General features: G+C 42.1%; 1 protein-coding gene across 7 annotated transcripts in view; it reads left to right on the top strand.

Annotated features, from left to right (window-relative positions):
- Nucleotides 1–22,281, top strand: part of PDE4D (phosphodiesterase 4D) — a 565,399-nt gene that overhangs the window by 417,177 nt on the left and 125,941 nt on the right. For all 7 annotated transcript variants that reach the window (XM_048504158.1, XM_048504156.1, XM_048504160.1 and 4 more), the window contains exons 2-5: nucleotides 7,578–7,769; nucleotides 14,845–14,881; nucleotides 16,127–16,200; nucleotides 18,169–18,218. In XM_048504158.1, coding sequence (XP_048360115.1) covers nucleotides 7,578–7,769; nucleotides 14,845–14,881; nucleotides 16,127–16,200; nucleotides 18,169–18,218 — 353 coding nt within the window. The remainder of the gene's footprint in view (nucleotides 1–7,577; nucleotides 7,770–14,844; nucleotides 14,882–16,126; nucleotides 16,201–18,168; nucleotides 18,219–22,281) is intronic.

The following is a 22,281-nucleotide window of genomic DNA, read 5'->3' as shown; positions in this document are numbered from 1 at the left end:
GTAAATTTGTAAGCAAATGCTGCAAAATTATTTGATTTGGACAGAACCTGTTTCACTTTATGTTGGCACATCTCATGTGGAAGGTACATGAAGTCCTTGACTGCATTCAGAAACAGGTACCATTACACTTATCTCTGGGTCAGAAGAGCACTCGGTGATCACGAGAATAGTTTTGTTATCCGGGTGCCATTATTTTTTACTGCTGTCCATTTTGCTGGTCCAGAAAGTGAACAGCAAATACAGATTGCTCAGCCTGTGTTACTGAACATTCATTAATGAAATGAACTGTTTCAGAATGAATCATTCTCAAAATTTCATTTTTAACAGGTGTTTTTTTTTTGCTTTTGCAGATGTATTGTTAAATCTTGGTCAGATTCACTTCTGTTAACTGTACTGTCTTCTTCATCTTACAAAAGTATGGCTTACATTAAAAGATAGCTTTCGAAAGTGTTGTGCCAAAATCCCTTCAGGGATTTTTTTAAGGGAACATGAAATCATAATTCTGCATCTGGAGTGCTCAATGGCCATTTGTTTGCCATTTATTTTGGCAAGATACAAACCAAAGACAGTTGAGCTGAGCTGTTTTATCTGATCTTCTTCGATTCATTGGGGACCAGCTCTTGAAATAATGAGATCTTTGCTATTAAAATGTAGCTCAGCAAATTAAGTTATTGGATGCCCATAGTTGGTTTGCTTTGGCAAGGAGTCTTTTCTTTTGTTCATAATTTATCTGTGTTTTTGGCATTTGATGCCTTGTAGCTGACAGCGTTATTAACAATATGGCATAAGCTGCACAGGCAAACTGTGTAGCCCTTTAATGAAAAGGTTTAAAAATAAATGTTATGGAAACAAGTTTTGAATTAAAAAATATTTTAACTGAATGGTTGCCACTGAGCTTTCAATAGGATCGTACGAAAGATCTTCTGCATGGATAGAAAATCAAGTTCATTTGGAAAACATAATACAATTAAATTAAATGGTTTAATGATGATTTAAGGTAAATCTGGTCCCCTGAACAAGCACTGGGTCATTACTGATCCATGGGGGTGATGTCACATCACACCATTTACTAGGCAGACCATGTTTATGGGGTGGTTTGCCATTGCCTCTCCCAGACATCTACACTTTACCCTCAGCAAGCTGGATACTCATTTTACTGGCCTCGGAAGGTTGGAAGGCTGAGTCTTTAACTGGCTCCCTGAAATCAACTTCCATTGGCATCAAACTCAGGTTTGGAACAGAGGCTCAACTGCAGTACTGCAGGTTAACCCTCTGTACCACAGTGCTTTTAATCTGGTTTTTTTTAAAGTGCTTTCAGTTGTTCTTAAGTTTGGGATATTCTTGAACCCACAAGTCAGTACCATACAAATACAAATTTACTTTAAAACTTTTAAAAATAAAATGCTTGCTAGTTAAAGGCTGACTGAATCATATACACAAAACAGAAGAAAAGATGCCAAAGCAGTTATCTGTAAACTTTGTGAGGTTGGTCACAGAATCGTCCATTCTGGCTGTCTTTTATTCCATGAGCCCTTTTCAGGCATTATGTCTCTGGTGCCCTCCTATGTCAAGTGATGGGTGGGTGAGCTACTTGCAGTCCTCTCTTATATGTGATCACAATTGAACTGAGCCCCTCGGGGGGGGGGCGGTATAAAAATTTAATAAACAAACAAACAAACAAACAAACTGTGAACAGAGCAAGTTCATGTCACTGTTCTCTCCCCCTTTCCCAGAGCAGCTTCCAACATTACTTGAAAAGCTGTTCTTGTGGGTTGGGAGAGCTTCATGTATAGAGAAGGTTGCAACATGCAAGGAGTGGGGGATGGAGATCAGAGGCGGAATCTCAGAGGGCATTCTTCCCTTGCCTGAGAGCTTGCTCCATTCCTGGAAGAGGTTGAGCAAGACGTTGAGGGGACAAGTTAATATCCTCATAACTTGCAACCCCAGGCCTATATCCCTCTCTGAGAGTATTACAACTTTCAGGATCAGATTTTGGGTGGGGGTTGGAGGCTGCTATTTCATGAACTTCTTCCATTTATGTGTAGTCGTATCCAAGTCATCATATCTTAATCAAGAACAGGCTTCTTACAGTCACAAGTTGGTAGGTGCTGTGTAGGCAGACAATGTATTTTATGTTGTTCCTGTTGCTATAAAGAGGAACTGTAGGGTTATGCCAGCTGCTATTAAATATTTTCCTTTGTTTCCATTGTAAATTTTGAATTGGTGATTCCCAGCATTTCCATTTTATGGAACCTTATAGATAACATGATTATATGAATCACAGTCTCTCTCTCTCTTTCTCTCTTTGTCTCTCTCACAGGCACAACACATGCGCACCACACACATACGTGCTGGTAGCTGTCATGACAGGGCAAACTTGTTTGTGAAGCCCTGATTGATTAGAGTAGTATGATGGACAGGAGGCTGTCCTGACCTGAAGGAAAAAGCAGCCATTCTGATGAGCCCACAAGGAGTGTTGCTCCAGCATCCAGTCACCTTTGAGAAGGGGGATGAGATGTTGGAGGGAGTTGCGTTCTGCCTCAGGGAGACAGGACAGCTCAGGTCTGGCTCAGAAAGAAGAGCGTAGAGAGTAGCTCTGGTAGTAGTCAAGCGGTTTAGCTCTGTCTCTGTACTCAATTGTTAGGCCTGTTGTACCATTCAGGACACTTTCACACATGCAGACAGAGGCGTAGCTACAAGGGGAACGAGGGGGTGCACGTTGCACCGGGTGCGCGCCTTGGGAGTGGCAGCAAAAATTTCAGGGTTTTTTGTATTTTTTGTGTTTTTCAGTTTTTGGCCTGCAGGGGGCACGGTTTTTAGGCTAGCAGCATCACATTTTCAGGGTATCTTTAGGGGACTATCCTGATGATGCCACCCAAGTTAGGTGAGGTTTGGTTCAGGGGGTCCAAAGTTATGGTTTCCCAAAGGGGGTGCCCCATCCCCCATTGTTTCCAATGGGAGATAATAAGAGATGGGGGCTACACCTTTGAGAGTCCGTAACTTTGGACCCCCTGAACCAAACTTCACCAAACCTGGCTGGTATCATCAGGATAGTCTCCTAAAGATACCCTGATATTTTTATGCTGCTAGCCTAAAAACTGTGCCCCCTCCAGCTTAAAACTGAAAAAACACACAAAACACAAAAAACACAAACAAACATGGGGGGGCAGCAAAACTCAGATTTTGCACTGGGCTCCATTTTCCCTAGCTACACCTCTGCATGCAAGACTTTCAATGCATTTTCACAATTGTTTGCAAGTGGATTTTGCTATTTCACACAGTAAAATCCATCTGCAAAGTGCATTGAAAGTGGATTGAAAATGCATTAGTCGGCATGTGTGAAAGTGCCCTCAGTCTGACTCTGGGGAAAGGTCAGGCTGGTGCGGGTGGACTCCTGTTTGTAAGAGAGGATCTAACCTAATAGGTAGTCAAGTAAAAGTTTGTGCCTGAAAATATTGTAGAAAAGTTTAACTACTCTTAGAAGCCATAACCAGTTTACATTTTTGTGCCTCTGCCAGGTTTCTACTTTGTCTACCTGCAGCCCTGTGCTGCTAGTTTGTTCCTTTGAAACCAACCTTTAAATAAATAGATCTTCATTGTTTATATAATCATTCAGCCTCAGCAATCTCAGTAATCTCCTTGTGCACCACAAAATATACCTTGCAACAGCAAACCTAAAGCCTAAACACTCTCTACCTGAAGTACAGGTGGAAACTGAGCTGAAGGTTTATAGTTCAAACACCGCCCAGAGCCCCTAGAGGATGGGGCGGTATAAAAGTTTAATAAATAAATAAAAATAAATAAATAAATAAAATGAACTTAAATCTTGGAAGGCTCTGTGTTGGAAAAGAAAGACTTGCTACAGGTGCTTTATCAAAAAGAGCTGAACTCAGCTTTCATCCTCATTCCATATATTTAAAAAATCCTTTAAAAAAATTATAAACTTAACAGTTTCACATGCCAAGTTATCTGCCAGTGATGCCTTTTGAAAATATACCTGGTCGTTTAATTTATACTCAGTAGTTTGTGCTATCGCATGTAAGTAACAGCTGTCTTCTACATTATGAATACTTTAATACCTTCATCTCTTCAAATGAGATCAAAATTTTCACGGCGTCCTCCAGGAGACAGAAAACTTCTGTAGAAATGATAAATAATCTCTGGTCAGTTCTCAACATCTTTCTTCCTGGAAGCTCACCCCTTTCACTGTTTTGTGCGCGTATTATACAAGCCATCATTTTCCTTATGAAATAGCTGTATGACGTAAATATGAGTCTAGGCTCTGAATCAATATTAAATAAAAATGCTGAAATGCCAGTTCCCTGTTTTTAGTTTTGGACCTCCATCTAGTGGCCAAACAGTTGTACTGAAATAAAAGGTAAAGTTTTCCCTTCAGTCGTGTTCGACCCTGGGGTACCACTGCAAGCAGTGATTTCATAGGCAAGCCGTTTTTGTTTAACAAAATCACTTTTTTTCTAACTACGTGGGGAGTCCTCAAGAAGGTGGTGACTCCTACAAACAGTGGGTGGTCAGGTGCTATGACTTTTATCAGCCTATGTCCTGCCTATGTATTTCTTGATATAAAATAGACTCTTGAGAATTTGGGGAGGGCAGGAATAAACCATTTGGGAATCGCCACCTCCACCTGTACAACATTCTCCTCTCACGCTTTTCTCCTCTGAAGCTCACATACATAGATGTACATCAGTGGTTCTCAACCTTCCTAATGCTACGACCCTTTAATACAGTTCCTCATGTTGTGGTGACCCCCAACCCTAACATTTATCCATTTTACAGATTGAGAACACTGATGCAGAGAGTCTTAGGTGACCCCTGTGAAAGGTTGCTGCTAGGGGAGAGGGGTACAGTTGGCCAAATGTGCACCCCCTTTCCCTGCATTCAAGGTTCTGCGGTCTGTCTGCCTGCTTGTCTCTCCCCTGAGCTACAGACCTTCACTGCCATCTCAATATATTTCATAAGCACTGTTTTAATGGAAGTTTCTAATTATGTGAACATTTTGTTTCTTGTTCCAAGTCCACATATGTTCCTAGTTGCATCAGTACTGTAGAAAGCTGGTATGGCCTGTGGCCCCACCACACTTGGATTTGGCACTTGGCACAGGATATAAATGCAGCTGTTTGTGCCTTTATGATGCCATGGCAAAAGGCCGGTCTTGTGTGAATCATATTGATTGTCTCACCGTAAGCCAAAGCAATCAGGAGTCTGTATACGAAAAGTTGTATCCGTCACTACCATGTGATGAAATTATAACGTTCATCATTCTCCTGCAATTCCAAGTTCTATTTTTATGTGTGTTTTTTTAAATGACTCTGGCTTTGGGAGCTGATGTGGTGTACCAGTTAGCGTGCCGGACTCTCAGAGCTGCCCCCCGCCCTTTCCATGGCAGCTGTCTGGGTGGTCTTGGCCAGTCACACTTTTACATTCTATCCTAATTCACAGGATAAAATGAAAGAGCGAAGAATGCTGTTGTAAGTCTCTTTGACCCAAACCATAAGTGACACTGGATGTGAGTTTTATTCAAGTGCTTGGGATTCTAAATGTTTCTTTCTCCTTTTTCTGCAGCCGCATGTGCTACCATGTCAGTGCTCCCTGGTCATGGGTTTTGCAATTGCGCCATCAAGTGGTTGAAGAAACCATAGCAAGCTAACATAAGCATAAACCAGCTGAACATGTGGATGTGCTGCCAGATGTTCAGGTGATCTCATGGAGATCAGTCAGCTGCAGTAGGAAAGGGAGGAGGAGGAGGAGAAAATTTCCATTCTGCAGATAAAAAATTTAGTCTCGATTGGACCAAATCAATGTGAATACCTGGTAGAAAACAGACATCGTAACAATAGTAGTGGAAATCACTTTCCATGCTGTGCGTTGCAATGACTGAGTTACACTGAGTCAGTCAAACTGATTATTGACATGGGTTCTCTCAACAGAAGCAGCGTGCAAGTATTGAGTGTTTATGTCCACTGCAAATCATCACAGTAGCACGCATGCTATTAATGTACACATAGGGAGAATACAAAATTAACAGGGTAAAATTAGCATTAATGGGAAGAGGGGAAAACTTTACAACTGTTGAATAGCAATATCTCGTACACTTGGAAAAATAGTAATACTATCACACTTTGTTGCACACAAGTGAGCCATGCCATGCTGTGCAATTTGTAAAGCATCAAAAGCTAATCAGGGTCAGCCCTGGTTAGGATCTGAATGGGAGACTACCAGAAAGAATATTAAGGATCAGCTACAAAAGAGTATGAATGATCAGCTTCAAAGAGAATAGAACTATCTCTGGCAAAGAGATACTTCCAGGACTTGGCCTTGGGTGGGATGCTGCTTATAAACAATCAAGAAAGCCCTGCCAAGCCAACAGTGAGCGGTTAGAAACACTAGGAAAGGAAATGGGGTAAGATCTCCTATTGTTCAAGAAGTATTTTACTCTGCTGGTTAAAAGTGTCTCCTGTCGAGTTTCTCTCCTGATTCGTCTCCCCTCCCCCTGAGTTTTGAACTCTATCAACCAAACTGCCGAGCACCAAAATACCAAATATTAATTAATGTAATTGAAATTTCCTTATTTGGTTTTTGTTATAACAATGATGACAATGAACAAAGTGTTTTTAACAAAATGCTCTTTACTAGTTAGTGAACAAATTCACATTTCTACAGGGAAAACTTACGTATACTGGAGTTCCATGCATTTATTGAAGGGCATAATCTTCTATATCTGAACTGCAAACTTTACAGGTCAAATAGACAATATATGTGGAAGTGTATGTTTCATCATGAAATCAAGTATCATTTCTCAGTGTTTGTGCATGCATGATTTAAATAGGGGGGAAAGGGTTAACCTACCTTCATCCAGCACTTCAGTCCAGATTCATCTAAGTCTGGGTAGATAGGTGATCTGATTACATATATCCAATGTCTTATCTAGTTGGGCTCTAGTTCTCACAAACAGCAGAGGGCGACCTTTGTCTGCATCACTTTAAATTGCTGATGAGGAGTTCTCAATACTTCTAAAATAATTTTAAGCACAGGGAGAATAGAACAAGGAGTCAATCGAGCTTTCTTTCTGATATACTGATTTTCTGTGTGGAAATATATATGTGCTTAGGCAACAGAGTTCTAAAGATCCATAATCCAAACACTAGTTTAACTTGTCACCAATGCATAGTGAAAAATGGGCCTTTTTTCCAAGCTGTTTTGAGCACCTTTGTCTATAAGCAGTATGATTGTAGATAAACATCACAAGCACGTTATATACATCATTTATGTGACATAAAAATGAGCTTATAAAAGCTGTCTTTTCCATTTAAGAATGTGTGGAAGGAAATGGTTCTCATGGCGCATCTTCCACCAACTCCTCCATTGTGTCTTGTCTGTGCAATGACATCAGCTTTTCTAAGATTTGTTAAATGACACTTATCATTAATTTGATTACCAGCTATCGTTTTTCCCGGCATAAACATATCTTAAGTCGTCAGATTAGTTCTGTAATACTTCCATTTGCTTCTCCAAAATCTGTTGGGTGTGAAGCATTAAACTTGTTTCCTTTCTTACAGTTTTGACGTGGACAATGGCACCTCATCGGGGCGGAGTCCCTTGGATCCCATGACAAGCCCGGGCTCAGGGCTGATTCTCCAGGCTAACTTCGTTCACAGTCAACGTAGAGAATCCTTTCTCTACCGGTCAGACAGCGATTATGACCTCTCTCCAAAGTCCATGTCTCGGAACTCCTCCATTGCCAGTGATATGTAAGTATTTGATTCCGTATCCAAAATTTTCTCCTGAGAAGGGTATAACTCTTGCATTCTGTAATCAACATTCCGCAACTGACAAACCTTCTCCACAGATGATTTGAAGAGGAACTCTTTCAAGACTTGAGACAGAACTTAAATCTACATGGGAACTTTGCGTTGTCAAAGTTGACTGTGTTGACAAAGTTGTACCAGTGGGCCTGGTTGATTCAAGGCAAGCTAGTCGCATTGTGGCAACTCAGGGTTAGGAAAAGCTTTATTGTCCTGATCCCTGGGTGCTTTTCTTCCCTTTTGTCTTCCCATCCAGTGTTTCTGTTGCTTCTTCTTCTCCCTCCTTCCTCCCCTTGGGCTCTGTCAACTGCCTCACCCTCTAGGTGCCTTGCCCAGCTGCTGGCTGGCCAGCTAGCTACTTGCCTACTTGTAGTGCTGCTTCCTGTGCCAAATTGACTGATGCAGTAGCAGGGCATTCTGCTCTTCCCATCTGCTTGCTTTCATTAGTACCATCTTTCCCAGCCCTCTTACCTGCCCCCTTGCCATTCCCCCTGTTCTGATCCCTTCCATCCCAGTACTCTGGTGTCCTGCCACTCTGGTCACTATTTGTACCCCACAGCCCTACTCTGAGAGCAACAATGATACTGGGTATCCCCTGCCTCCCCACTCCCCTGCTTGCCTACACCCACCTCCACTTATCTGGCTCAAGGGATGCATCCCCTCCTCCAAAATCTTCCAGACAATGTTTCACTATTTTCTGAGGAATTTAACTTTCCATCCTCTTTGAAAGTACACAGTTTTCTGTAAACTTGTAAAAACATCTCTTCTTTCTAAGTGGCCCCAATTGGTGGATTTAAGTATCTGCAGATGGCCCCATTTTGAGAATTAGATATATTGATATTAGAGTTAGCAGCATTAAGCTGTTCATCTATTACAAGACTCCCAGAGACTCACAATCAGTTGACATGGGGCTTAAAAGCCTATCAATCAACTAAATGATAGCAAATAAACCTGTCCTAGCCCATTTTAAATCTTGGCATCAAAGGGTACATAATTTGGTATGTCTGTTTCCAGGTCTGTAATTATGAGAAAGGAAGGCACTCATAGATACAGTAGTACAGTTCCCTTGCGTTCCTGTTAACAAGGATTCAGTGAGGTTGGGGGTGGAGAATGAGATCTTCAGCTCAAGCATTAAAGGTCTTCTCTGTGTTTAGGAATGTATATTTGGCAGGCTTTTTTGCTGCTGCCTGGTTACAAATGTGTGATATTATATTGTTCACCATTCTGAAAGCTTCATCTGTGCATGCTTGAAAAAGAAATATGTAGGATGTTTATTTGTTATAAATAGATAGTACTTTCCCACTAAAATATAAGGTCTTTGACACTCCCCTGCCCAAGTTTGCTCACTTTGAAGGAGACATACAATGCAATACAGTGGTACCTCAGTTATCGTTGACTTTGGCTTTCGTCGGTTTCGGTTTTCGTTGACTTTTTCTGGACAAAATTTGTCTCAGTTTTCATCGATTTCCTCGGTTTTCGTCCTTAAACCTAGAAAAAAATTGCCCAGAAAAAGTCCACGAAAACCAAAACAGACAAAAAGTCCATGAAAAACCGAACCAGCTGGGGTTTTAGGAAGCCTAGTGGAGAGGCAGAGTGAGCTCCTTATTTGGGCAGTGAGATCAGGGGGAGTCACTGTCCAAATAAGGAGCTCCCTCTGCCTCCTGGCTGGCTGGGGTTTGAGGAAGCCAATTAATCCGTTGGAGGCACTTTTTGGAGTGCCTCAAATGGATTAATTGGATTTACATTGATTCCTATAGGAAATGGTGCCTCAGTTTTCATCAATTTCGGTTTTCGTCGATTCCTTTTGGACCAATTATCAACGAAAACCGAGGTTCCACTGTACAATATTATATTTTAATTATGCTCATAGACCAGCAATAGAAGGGAACATTTGTTGTTTATTTGTTGTAAATAGATAGTACTTTCTCACTAAAAATGTAAGGTCTTTGACACCCCCCCCCCCCCCCCGGCCCCAGTTTGCTCACATAGGAGACATACATTGCAATGTAATGTAATGTAATGCAATGCAATGCAATATTATATTTTAATTATGCTCATAGGCCTGCAATAGAAGGGAACAAGGATATTTATTTGTTGTAAATAGACAGTACTTTCCCACTAAATTGTAAGGTCTTTGACACTCCCCCCCTGCCTAAGTTTGCTCACATAGAAGGAGACATACAATGCAATGCAATACAATATTATATTATATTTTTATTATGCTCATAGACCAGCAATAGAAGGGAATAAGACCGAGGGAGAGGGAATCCCTGACAAGCATTTTATGTGTGGTTCTTGTTCCATTGTAAAAAGAAATGTGAGGAAGGTTTCAAAAACAAAAGATATGTGAGGAAGCTGGCATAGGCATAGAATGGGAGTGCCCATATTCTACCATGTTGGCAGAATGTACCACCAATCTTGGCCAGCCTCACTCACCATATTGCAGTATCTGTTGTTGTTTTTTGCCCCTGGGAGAAGAGCCAGTGTGCCCATGAGTTCCCCAGATCAAACCAGAATCCAAAGGGGCAATGTTGCTCTAGGATCTTTGTCTCAAGATTTGGTCAAAGATTTTGCTTTTAAACTCTACCCTGAGACTCTAGGTGATGGCCTAGATAGATGTTGTGGGTACCAGCATCGTCTGCTAACGATCTACATATCTTCCTTCATTAAGGTTTGTTTGAGTTTGAGCTACAGTGCAGCAGCTCTGATGCACCAACAGTAGCTAGCTTAAATTATTTTATTTTAACGACTTTCTAGTTTACTTTTCCATTTAAAAATGCTCAAAGCATTTAAGGAAATATCTTGAGGGTGAGAAGAGATGGAAACAAAGGGCAATGATGTCATAGGGGAGCCATCCCTAATCCGGGTACAGTCTCGGAGAAAGTGTTTCTCATGATCCCAATACATAGTCTCCCTAGTATGCAAAGCACAATGCCAGCGGATGATCAACAGCCATGAGTAGGAATGTATGGAAGGAGACAATCCTTCATCTACTCAAATCCTAAACTGTTTAGGGCTTTAATAGCCTTTTTGGAAAATGATTGGCAGCTAGAAGAGCTCACTCGGCTATAGAGTTATATATTCCCTTTTGTGGGTTCCCATTTTGCCACACCATTTGTTAGGGTTGTTAGGGGGCAATCCCACACTCCGTTACAGTAGCCCTGAACACTTTCTGAGGTGCTTTTAAACCCAAGAATCAGTTCAGATCTCTATTAAATGCTCTGGACTGATCTGTCAGGTCGTAATAACCAATCGTAAAATGTTGGACTCCTTCACTGCTGCCAACAAGATTTACAGTGGATTTATAATGTTAGATCACATCTTGACAACATTTTGTATATTTGCTTAATGCACAGGGAGGGAGGGTGGTTCGCCCATCAGTGTGTGTGCTCAGTTTAAAGGTTTTGATTTTATTTTGGTGGGTCTGAGTAGAAAAGTGTGTGGGTGTGTTTAATCTAACCCATTTCACCTACTCTTTCTGCCTTCTTATTCTGTAGTGATAACTACAGTATAATGATAGCAATGTTGGATTCTGTAGTGTTAACTACAGTGGCAAATATACAGTTTAACTCATGCAATGAGAGTAAGAAATGGGCAGCCAAACACCCAATAATCCACTAACAACTGTATATAGCAGTGGTGGTGAACCTTTGGCACTCCAGATGTTATGGACTTTAATTTCCATCAGCCTCTGTCAGTGGGCTGATGGGAATTGTAGTCCATAACATCTCGAGTGCCAAAGGTTCGTCACCACGGGTATATAGAATAGCAAGGTCTATAATCTCCTTATCAATCAATACATGTTCGTACAGTTATACATTCTATATATACATACACACAATTAAGCCTATGGAACTGTGTAAATTAGGAAAGAATGACACAACAACCTTGTAGAGAGTATAAAGAGACAACTTTATTTATTGATATGCACATTTTCACTGATGTATGATGCTTTGAATGTATAACTGTATGAATATGTATTGATAAGGAGATTATAGACCTTGCTATTCTATATACAGTTGTTAGTGGATTATTAGGTATTGGGTGTTGGCTGCCCATTTCTTACTCTCATTGCATGTGTTAACTACAGTGCCAGCTGCTTGGAAGAAAAACGCTCTTTGTATTTAACGGCCGTTTAGTGGGATGTTATTTGCCCCTATGCCAGGAAAAGCTTCAGCTGCCTATTTGATATAGAAAAGGGACATTTTATTCCAGGCTGTTGGCACCCTAGGTTATGTTCTGATGGAGCATTGGTTCGCAGAGTAGACGGTATCATTGCCTGGGTGGGAAGAGTGATGGGATTTCCTAGGGGGAGGGAACTAAGAGGCAAGGGGGTAGCAGGGGGGTACTGGAAGTTTTGTTGAATAAATTTAAAAGTTTTAACTGGATTTTGAGTAAATGTTCAATACATTGTTATCATTTGAGTTTTGTGGGTTCCTTAGTGGATTGTACGAACCACTATTCTAAGAAATGCTTGTTATAAGGTAAAGCAGGGGCACTGGGGATGAGGTTATAGATATAGAACCAAGGAGGCAGTGGCCCCCAAAGCATGTTTGGGAACCACTTCTGTCATACCCAACAGTATTCTAGTGTTTGGTGATTGAAGAAGAGGAGTTAGGATTTATAACCCGCTTTTCTCAACCTTAAGGAGTCTCAGGGCGGTGTAGGAGGTTAAGAGCTCGTGTATCTAATCTGGAGGGACTGGGTTTGATTCTCAGCTCTGCCACCTGAGCTGTGGAAGCTTATCTGGGGAATTCAGATTAGCCTGTACACTCCCACACACGCCAGCTGGGTGACCTTGGGCTAGTCACAGCTTCTCGGAGCTCTCTCAGTCCCACCTACCTCACAGGGTGTTTGTTGTGAGGGGGGAAGGGAAGGAGATTGTAAGCCCCTTTGAGTCTCCTGCAGGAGAGAAAGGGGGGATATAAATCCAAACTCTTCTTCTTCTTCTTATAAACTCCTTGCCTTCTTCTACCTCAATAGACATCTTGTGAGGTAGGTGGGGCTGAGAGAGTTCTGACAGGACTGTGATTAGCCCAAGGTCACCCAAGGTCAGGCTTCATATGAAGGAGCGGGGAGTCTACCGGTCATGTGGAGGAGTGGGGAATCAAACCCAGCTCTCCAGATTAGAATCTACCACTCTTAACCACTACACCAGGCTGGCTCATTGCTTATTCATTCTGTTCAATCACTTCGAAAGCCACTTTGTCAAAGCTTCTCAGACACAAGGTCAAATGGAAACAAATGAGCGGGCAAAAGCCTGTCACCTAGACCTGCACATTTTTTTGCAACTCCAACATTGCCTTTAGCTCAGCTTGTAGCTGAATCTTGATAAACTCATTTTCTTACCTCAGCACATACTTAAAAAACAGTCAGTGTGGACAACAAGAGAGTTTTATTTGTACGATGTGTATTTACAGTATAACTTCCCTTGGCCATGTCTGTCAAGACCCAGTCTGTAAAACAGAGAGAAGATCAACACATTTGCTGTGAGAAAGAACAAAACAAAAGTGAACAGGAACTCATTAAAACGGAACAAGCGATATAAAATGTCTGCCTTGAGCTTGTAATATAACCAGAGTTTGTTGCCTTTAGCCACTCCCACTCTTTTGCTGCATGTCTTGGGATTCAGGCAGCAGAAATAACTGAACCTGGAGGCAATTCCAGCCTCATGGTAGATGACACCCAGTTCTTTCTTTTAAGATTTCATTTTGTAGCTCCTCACCTTGAAACTGCCGTAGTTGCAAACTTCATGTTAACTTCAGAGTTATCTGACTCTGTAAGTATTGCAGAATCTAAGTAAGTATTGTAGAATCATGCTGTTCATTCCAAATCAAGACAACCGGTAATTCAAACTGTGTTTATCTCTCAGGGTTTCATACCTCTAAGGTGGAGATACTGGCTGCAGTCCTATAGCCACTTTGGTGTACTTAAACTCAGTTTCTTCAAAGGGATCAACTTAGCACAGGACCACAACCTTGAACTTGACTTGGAGTTCACCCAGGGCATATTTTGTTTTCAATTATGGATGGACAGATTTTGTGAGCATATGTTAGAAAGGTTGTGCTGTCTGTTTGCTTTCACTTCTTGTGCAAATCTCAATTAAACCTTACTGACTTTCTGAGTTACACCATCTCGTCAATCCGTTCCTTCCTCAGATTTTTCAGTAGTTCCTGGTATCTTTGTGCAAAATACCACACATCATCTGGGTGTTCGTGTGTTAACTTTTGCACGGTTTGAACTTTTATTTCTGTGGGAGTGAGAAATACTCTGGGCTCAACTGACAGCGGTTTCTTTCCTTGTGGTAGCGACAGTGACCTTCTCGTCCTTTCCCCTCAGTCATTAAGGCACATCTACCTGACTTTTTGCTCTGACGTCAAAGAGTGATGTGGGTTCGGTCGCTCCAGCAACAGCACACATTCGGCAACACTGTGGACAGCTGAGTCAGTTGAAAAGTTTTATCGAGTTTTTTATTAGCTTCTGAAACACTTCCTCGACATCTAAAATTACTAGCTTGTCTAGTTCTTACAAATGATTATCCATTAATAATGTTGAATGGACCCAATTTCCAATGTTTAAGTGGGCTGGGCTGTCTAATAAAAAACAATAATTGTAGGTACTGCCTTCTTCTGGGGCATACCTGGCTAATTCTAATGCTACAGGATTCCCCTGAATTTGAAAGTGGAGGGAGCATGACTCCAAGACTAAATCTTTTGCTCATTTACTTTATGAACAGCTGTGTGCCACTCCAAGTAAGTGGATTGGAACCACTGCGCCCTGACCCATCCACAGGCGACTAGACTAATGCTATTGTATATCTTAGCTTCCATCTAGCAGAATAGGAATGAATACTGGGTGAGAAAGAAACTAACTAGCACAATTAGTGAAAACCATTTAGAGAGCTAACATTTGAGAATGAATTTTGTGCTTTTGGATTTGTCGTTGCTGTTGCCATTGCATCAGCAGTGGGTAAAGCCATTCATCGCATCTAATCAAGGTTTTTGTTTGTTTTATTTTTCAGACATGGAGATGACTTGATTGTGACACCATTTGCTCAGGTAGGCGCAACGGGCTGTGCAGCCATATGAAAGTATCAGTCTGCATTTTCAGCTGGTGCCAAACTACACGTTCCAGAGGGGTGTTGCTGCTATTTCTATTATTTTGTGTATATTTCAAGTAAAATGTCTATTTATTCTAAAGCAGAATGGTCTCCACTGTTAACCTCTGCTGCTTATAGATGCTGTGAAATAGCAGCTGGCATTCATTGACTTGGCTCCAAGGAGCTCCATCACCCATACATTTTTAACTTTTTAACTCCCCACCTTTGAACCTCAGAGTTTCCCCCCACCCTTGGAACCTCAGAGTGCCATGCTGTATCTTAAACTGTTTTTGTAGCGTGATGGTATATCATTTCTCTAGTGGAGACTAAGACCCTCGCCATGCAAGTCAAAGTTGACCTTGCCAATTTAGTCTGGTTGGGGTGTCCATGCATAGCCCTGTTGGATGTTGTTCCGAGGCCATAGAAGGGTGTAGCTGCTTAGAATTTGAACCACAGGACTATTTCAGCATATTTACTTCATATGGTTTACGCATAGATATGTTCGTGTTATGCTAAGAATACATGGTTACTAAATAAGATAGTGGTTCTATTTACTTTCTGCTGCTTTTAAATTTGATTTTAATTTTAAAAATTAATCTACTGCTTTTAAGCTTTTACTATTTGTATTATTTTTTTAAAAAATATCCCTTTGTTTTTATCGGGCTTTTTAAAAAGGTCATTACATTTTAATGAGGTTTTTGTAAGCCCCCTAGGCTCTCTTTAAGTGGAAAGACGGAGCACAAATAGTCTAAATAAATACATAGAAAATAGGACCACATGGATTTATTCGCAGATGGCTTTGTGTTGATTGGCTATCAAACATGAAAGGTTCTTACTATGTAGATGTTTCGCTGCTGTAACAATTCTAATTCAAATGGCACTGGGTGGCAATGGCCCATTCTTTTCCAAACTCACTGTTTTTGGACAGACAAAGAGAGTTCTGTGGGAAATCTTCCTCCTCTTTGAACAAGGCTGCTTTTAAACAAATAATGGTTTCTTTAGTAAGAGAGAAAGCGACAAAACTATTGCCTTGTGTTACAAAAGCTTCATTGTGGAACGACCATCAACGGCATCAAACAAAACAATCTTGGAAAGTTTATTAGCTTTCCCAAGAGGGAAAGGCTTTTGCTTTCCGTCCAGTGGGGAGAGACTGTGAGTATGCCTGAAGATACCAAGAATGAAACTTCACCTTCGTCCCCTACAGGTGCTGGCCAGCTTACGTACTGTACGGAATAATTTTGCTGCATTAACCAACCTACAAGATCGAGCACCTAGCAAGTGAGTATTGTGCTTTTCGCCTTCCGAACCTTCTGAGTCAATGTCCCTTCACACTGCATAATCCCTCCATGTGATTGTGTGTGCAGATAGACAGTATAACAGGGATAGGTTACTATGAACCAGATTCTGCAAATGCTGAGCAGGTAACAATTTCTACACTTGCAGCTTCTGAGAAAGGCTGCCACATTCACAGAGATGACTGAACATATGACTGATATCTTACTGCGTGTGACTTGTCTGAGGCTGCTCAATAGCTTTCTGGCTATTTAGGAAAGTGAACCTGTGTTTCCAACTTCTTGAGCAATCACCATAGTCAATACACCCCAGGGGCATAGCTAGGAAAAATGGAGCCTAGGACAGACTCCAAGTTTTCCAGGGCCCTCCATGGGCCCCGGCACACCGCCCCCTGTGCTTCACTGACTTAGCTGGAGGCAGAGAGGGGCCGGGTAGGGGCGCACGCAGTGGCCTCTGCCAGGCCTGGCGGGGAGGGCAAGGGGGGAAGGAGGAAGGGAATGGGAGTGTGCAGTGCCTCCAGGTCCCATGCTGTGCCTGTGGACATTGCACCACCCCCTCTGGCTCAGCCCGCCCCTTGGGCAGCAGCTGAGCTGGCCAACAGGCTGAGTCCTGACCGGACAGTTCTTGGCTGCTCTGCCTCGTTATTAGCCAGCCAGCCCGCAGCCCCTGGGTTTGATATGGCTGGTTAATGAGGAGGCAGAGCAGTCAGGTGTCATCTGGGCAGGCCTCGGCCCGTCGGTTGGTCTGGTGGGCCGTGGGCGTGCTCTCCAGCTGCTGCCTGAGGGACAGCCGAACCAGAGGGGGAAGCACAGTGTGCAGGTCCTGTCCTGTGCCGCAGCAGTGAACACTGCACTGCCCCCTCTGGCTTAGCCTGCCCCTCATGCAGCCGGAGAGCACACCCACAGTCCACCAGGCTAACTGATGGGCCGAGGCCTGCCCGGGCAGCATGCGCATGTCATGCCCAGGCCTGGCCTGGCCAGATGTGTGGAGGGCAATTTTCCTCTCCCCCATGTGACTCAACGGGGGCCACCCAGGGCGTTTGTCCCCGAATGTTCCCGTTGTAGCTATGCCAATGATACATCCACTTATTTCGATACATCTTTCCTATTATTCTACTGTAGGTAGATGCTCTTGTAGTTTTACCAAGGCATTCTCCTTAACAGTGCCATCCTAAGCAGAGTGTCCTGGCCTGCCAGGCTCACAGATAGTCAGGCTCCAGCTGATAGCAGGTACAGATGCAAGAGAGGGGGAGAGCAGTCTTACACCAAGTCCAGAGAAACAGAATCCAAGCAGGTCTGGTAAGAGGCAGTCAAGGGTCCAAGAAAGGCAATCTGGTCCAAGGAACCAAGGAATCAGTCTGCAAGTGGGTATGGCAGAAAGCTGTCAGGCTTTCAATAACCATGCTCCTGCAACTTCCACTTCCTAACATAGTCTCTTATATGCCTGTGCTGTGACTCAGCTTGATCCTGAGCTGACTCAAAGCATTTTCTGCTATGCTGTAGGGCTTCCAAGCGAGCGCTGTGCCTTTTAGAGTGCAGTTCCTGCCAGGTGTGAATTCTCAACTTCCTTACAGACTTGGGTGAGCTGGGTGGACTGCTAGGTTGCCCCTCAGTGGCTGGAAGTGCTTCTGCAAACACTCTGGCTTCCAACTCTTGGTTTGGGCCAGCTCTGTCTGCATCCTGTGAGGCCCAGTTGACTGGGACTCCAGCACAATGGGGCCATCCTGCCAGTGCTCCTCAGAGGACTCCTGTCTGCCTGACTCTGAGTCTATGGCACAGGCTTACACCCTTCTTAGCCCACTGTCTTCATGGATTTAGAAGGGTACAACTTTTGTTTGCACAGTAATTGTCCCATTTACCCATCAAATTAAGAATATTTTCCCCAGTGAGATCAGTTACTAAGAATGCAGTAATAAAGAGATCCATGCTAATGACTTACATTTTCTTTTTTCAGACGGTCACCCATGTGTAACCAACCATCCATCAACAAAGCAACCATAACAGGTAAGACAGATTATTCTAACCATACCTTGTGGATGAGATATTATTTTGGTTAAGCCTTTTCTTGTTCATGGTCAAAACAGTAAAATCCACCAAATTCTGGAGAACATATTATTGAATTATCAAATTATTTCATGTATATTTCCACACTAGTGCCTACATTATTCTATTAGCCAGCAGCGTAGAGCCATTGGGAACATCCGGGGACATCTGCCCCGGGCGCACCCCTGCCAGGTCACGTGGGGGGCGCAAAAACCCCTATGCCCGACGGAGAAGGAGGCCACCTGCTCCGTTGGACAGAGGGGGAACAGTGGCAAAGTTGCCTTTATTTTTCTAGCAATGCTGCTACAGTTGTGAGGGCGCTTTCCACAGCACTGCATTCCCTAACTGGCCAATCATCCAGGGCACCACAGACTGGGAGGCACCTGTACACCAGCTTGCTTAGCTGTGTAATATGGAGGAGTTCTCGAGATTTGAGATCACAGCTGTATACATAATTTTGATTATACTGCTCCTTTTCAGCATCTACTTTTCAAAATAGAAGTCAAATAAGAAGTCTACACATGCTTCTTCAACATACCTCTGCACAAGCCAGCTTCTCCTTTCACTTCAGAGCATGGGACAGCTTTGTCAAAACAAGAATTTGCTTGGATAGGGATTCCCTTTGGACAGAAAGGCCTGTGTGTTGTAGGGATTCCCCCATGTGCAGCAGTGTGTGTGTGTGTGTGGGGGGGGGTATTTTATTCTGGTTGCTGTTATGGAAAACCATACCCCTCATTCTGCAGTTTGTTTTTTTGAGTTCATGCACATATTTTCATAGATAAACTTTGCTTCATTACAAATGGAATGCATTGTGGGAGCAATGTTGGGAGGCAGGCTTTCCCCATTTGGGAACAAAATAAGTAGTTGGCAACTTCAGTGGATTCTGACCTGGATGGCTCAGATAGCTTGATCTTGTCAAACCTCAGAAGCTAAGTTGGGTTTGATCTTGGTCAGTATTTGGAAGGGAGACTACCAAGGAATACCAGCTGCTGTGGAGATGAAGGCAATGGAAAACCACCACTGTTAGGTCTCCTGTGTTGAAAAACCTTTTGTTGGCTGTGATTTGACATCATTTTACACATACAACTTTAGCGGCTTGAAAATGCAAGTGTATTACAGCAGCTAAATCAGTGCCACAAACTCTCAGGACAACAATCTTCAGGTATATATACCTTTTATTAACTTAGAAGGATATTTAATTCCTTTCTGTGGCTCCTGTTTTAGTCAATATGAGGTGAATGCTGGCATAAAGAAGTGAATGTGCAAAGCATGGTTCCAGCAGTCCAGGATACCTTGAGACTTTTGGGGGAAGTGCCTAGGGATGGTAGAGTTTGGGTAGCATGGAGCTCAGCAAGGATCTCACTTTGTGATATCATGTTCTGTGACGTCACTTCCAACTAAAAGGTTAAATGATAACATATTGTGATGTCACTTCATGGTGACAGAGAAGGCCATGTCTTCCTATGAGGTCACTGTCTTGTTTAAAAATTCAAATTTAAATTCCCAACCTTACATCACTTCTCACCCAACTCCCACACTTTCCCCCTACTGTACATTACTTGTAGGCTATCTATCCAGCTTAGGCCTCCAACTCCACCACGCAGACATACACATCCAATCTTGATGAAACTAGCTTCTGATTTAAAATTTCAATATTAACCATGCAACAAAAAAAGTGGGAACAGCAGTGGAAAGCTATTAGTTTTCAGGTTCTAAAATGAGATAAACAAGCCTTTCCACAGGGGCTGATAGACACAATCATTTGCCACATGAACCCTCTTACACCAAGACCTTACAATCCTGAGGAGAATCAAAAAGACGATGCTGTATGTATGTAGAGTGCTTCTTTTCTACTATAGGTAAACCCAGTGTGACACACGCCTGGCAACAAAGGAAAAATATTTTAACTCAGAAAGTGGCAGAAATTTTTTTCTGGATCCAACCCTAAGCTTACATTGGGGGAATGGGACATTATATAACAATTTGAAATACCTAAATAAAAGGCATATAAAACCCTTTTGATTTTGGTGTTTCGCATTATAGAAATAAGCCAAAAGGGAAAACAATAACAGAGGTCTTCCCTTACTCCTCTTTCTTATACCAGTTTAGAAATTTGTCATTAGTGCCTAGTATGATTTATTAATGGAAACAGAATTGACTTTTTAGTATCTGGTACCCAAATGCTTGTGATGAACAGAAATCCTTCTCTGGAAACAGGAAAAGGAGCCTACAGAATACATTGCTTATCTTCCATTAGAAATCCCAGCCAGTTTTGTGAGGCCTAGACTTCAATTGAGAGGAACCAGCTGAAAGGCTTTAGAAGCACCAGAGGTTTGACTAGATGGTACTTTGCCTGAACTGGTCTGCCCATCCCTAGTCAAAATGCTGTATTTGATGTTATGGGAGTTACCGTAACAACAGACTTTGTGGCACAAGTCTCTCCCCCAGGGCATGTAAAACCCTGATAATTGTGGTGATGCATATTATACAAAGGCAAAGGGCCAAGGGGGGGGGGGGGAGCACAAATGATACAAGTTTCTTCTTCGCCCTTCTTTTTTACACCAATTTAGAAATTTGGCTCCAGTTTTTCACCTCAGAGATTCTTGCCAAAAGTATTTGAAGTGCTGTCTCTGTGTCTAGAAAGTTACTTTTTTATTGCTCTAGACACTTTTGAGACAGCTATATGGCTGGGATTTCCATTCGTAGGAATCCAAATGGGAATTAAGAAAACCATATGCCAAGCTCAGAAGAAATCAACGGGTGAAGAGGCTCCAGTTCTCTTCCTCAGTGAAGAAGAGATAAGCACTCCAAGAAACCTGGTTCTTCAGGTAGTTTTTAAATTTGCTGCCCCTAAATTTGCCTTCTGACCTGCAGTGTTTTTCTTTTATTACTCTTAAAAACGGAGGTCCCTAGATAATGTGAGTCTGTAAGATTTTTATTTATTTATTTGTTATATTCATACCCCGTCCTACCCACAAAGGGGCAGCTTAAAGTGTCATAAAACCTAAAATCATACATAAAATCATCCATATTAACTGAACGCATGGGTCAGTATTTTTTCAAGCATCTGTACCTCTCCATGCTGATTTGTGTGATGAGGATAAGCATTTCAAGTGATTCTGGGTATTGTGCCTTTAGCATGGAGGAAAAGAGTTGGTTTTTATACCCCAATTTTTCTACATTAAGGAGTCTCAAAGTGGCTTACAATCACAACTCCTTCCTCCCCCTACAGCAGACACTTTGTGCCTGCATCTTGCAAATTCATTGTCCCGCACCTCTCTTCCCTTGCTGCACAGTGTCAAACTGGTTGGGAACAGAAATTGCATGTTTCTATACAACCACAAACATCTTAGGCTTACTGTGATTACTGTATATCTTTGAAATCTCACCACTTTCTCTTTGTTCGGCAGCCAGAAAGGTATTTCCCCTTACTGTGAGTCATAGCTGAGTGCACTGAAGCATGCTTATTAAATAAAGCCTTTGGTAAATAATAAACATTGGGCACAATCCAGCTAATATTAAACGCTTGTAAGACTCAGTGATTTCAAGGGAGAGATTTAAGCAGTGATTTAATACTTCCATCAAACAAATGGGATTCCAGAGTACTTAACAATGTCTGGGTCATGCCAGGTATTTGTATTGTAGTCGTAAAAAGGCTAAGCACAGTAATAATTCAACAGAATGGCCTCAACAGTTTTCGTATTGTGACAAATGTATGTCATTCAATCTACCTCATTCTACAATGTATTTCGTGCTTCTTTATTTTTATTCTTGTCCAGTTCTCTGCTATTAGAACAGGACAACATAATTAACATAAATGAGTGTGGAACATTATTTAAAAAATAAAAACAAAAACATAACATAACATATTGTTTTCAAGCCACAGTTTTAAACCACTGTCAAAGTAATATGCAGTTTAACTGAAAACACAGCCACAAGATGACAAAGTTAGTTACAACTGAAGAAAAAACAGCTCCTGCAGCCTTTAGCCAGCGTCACCCACATTCTGAAAAAGGCACATTTT

The sequence above is a fragment of the Sphaerodactylus townsendi genome, linkage group LG07 (assembly GCF_021028975.2).
Source record: "Sphaerodactylus townsendi isolate TG3544 linkage group LG07, MPM_Stown_v2.3, whole genome shotgun sequence".
Classification (NCBI taxonomy): Eukaryota; Metazoa; Chordata; class Lepidosauria; order Squamata; family Sphaerodactylidae; genus Sphaerodactylus; species Sphaerodactylus townsendi.
This window is presented reverse-complemented; position numbering and strand designations above follow the sequence as displayed.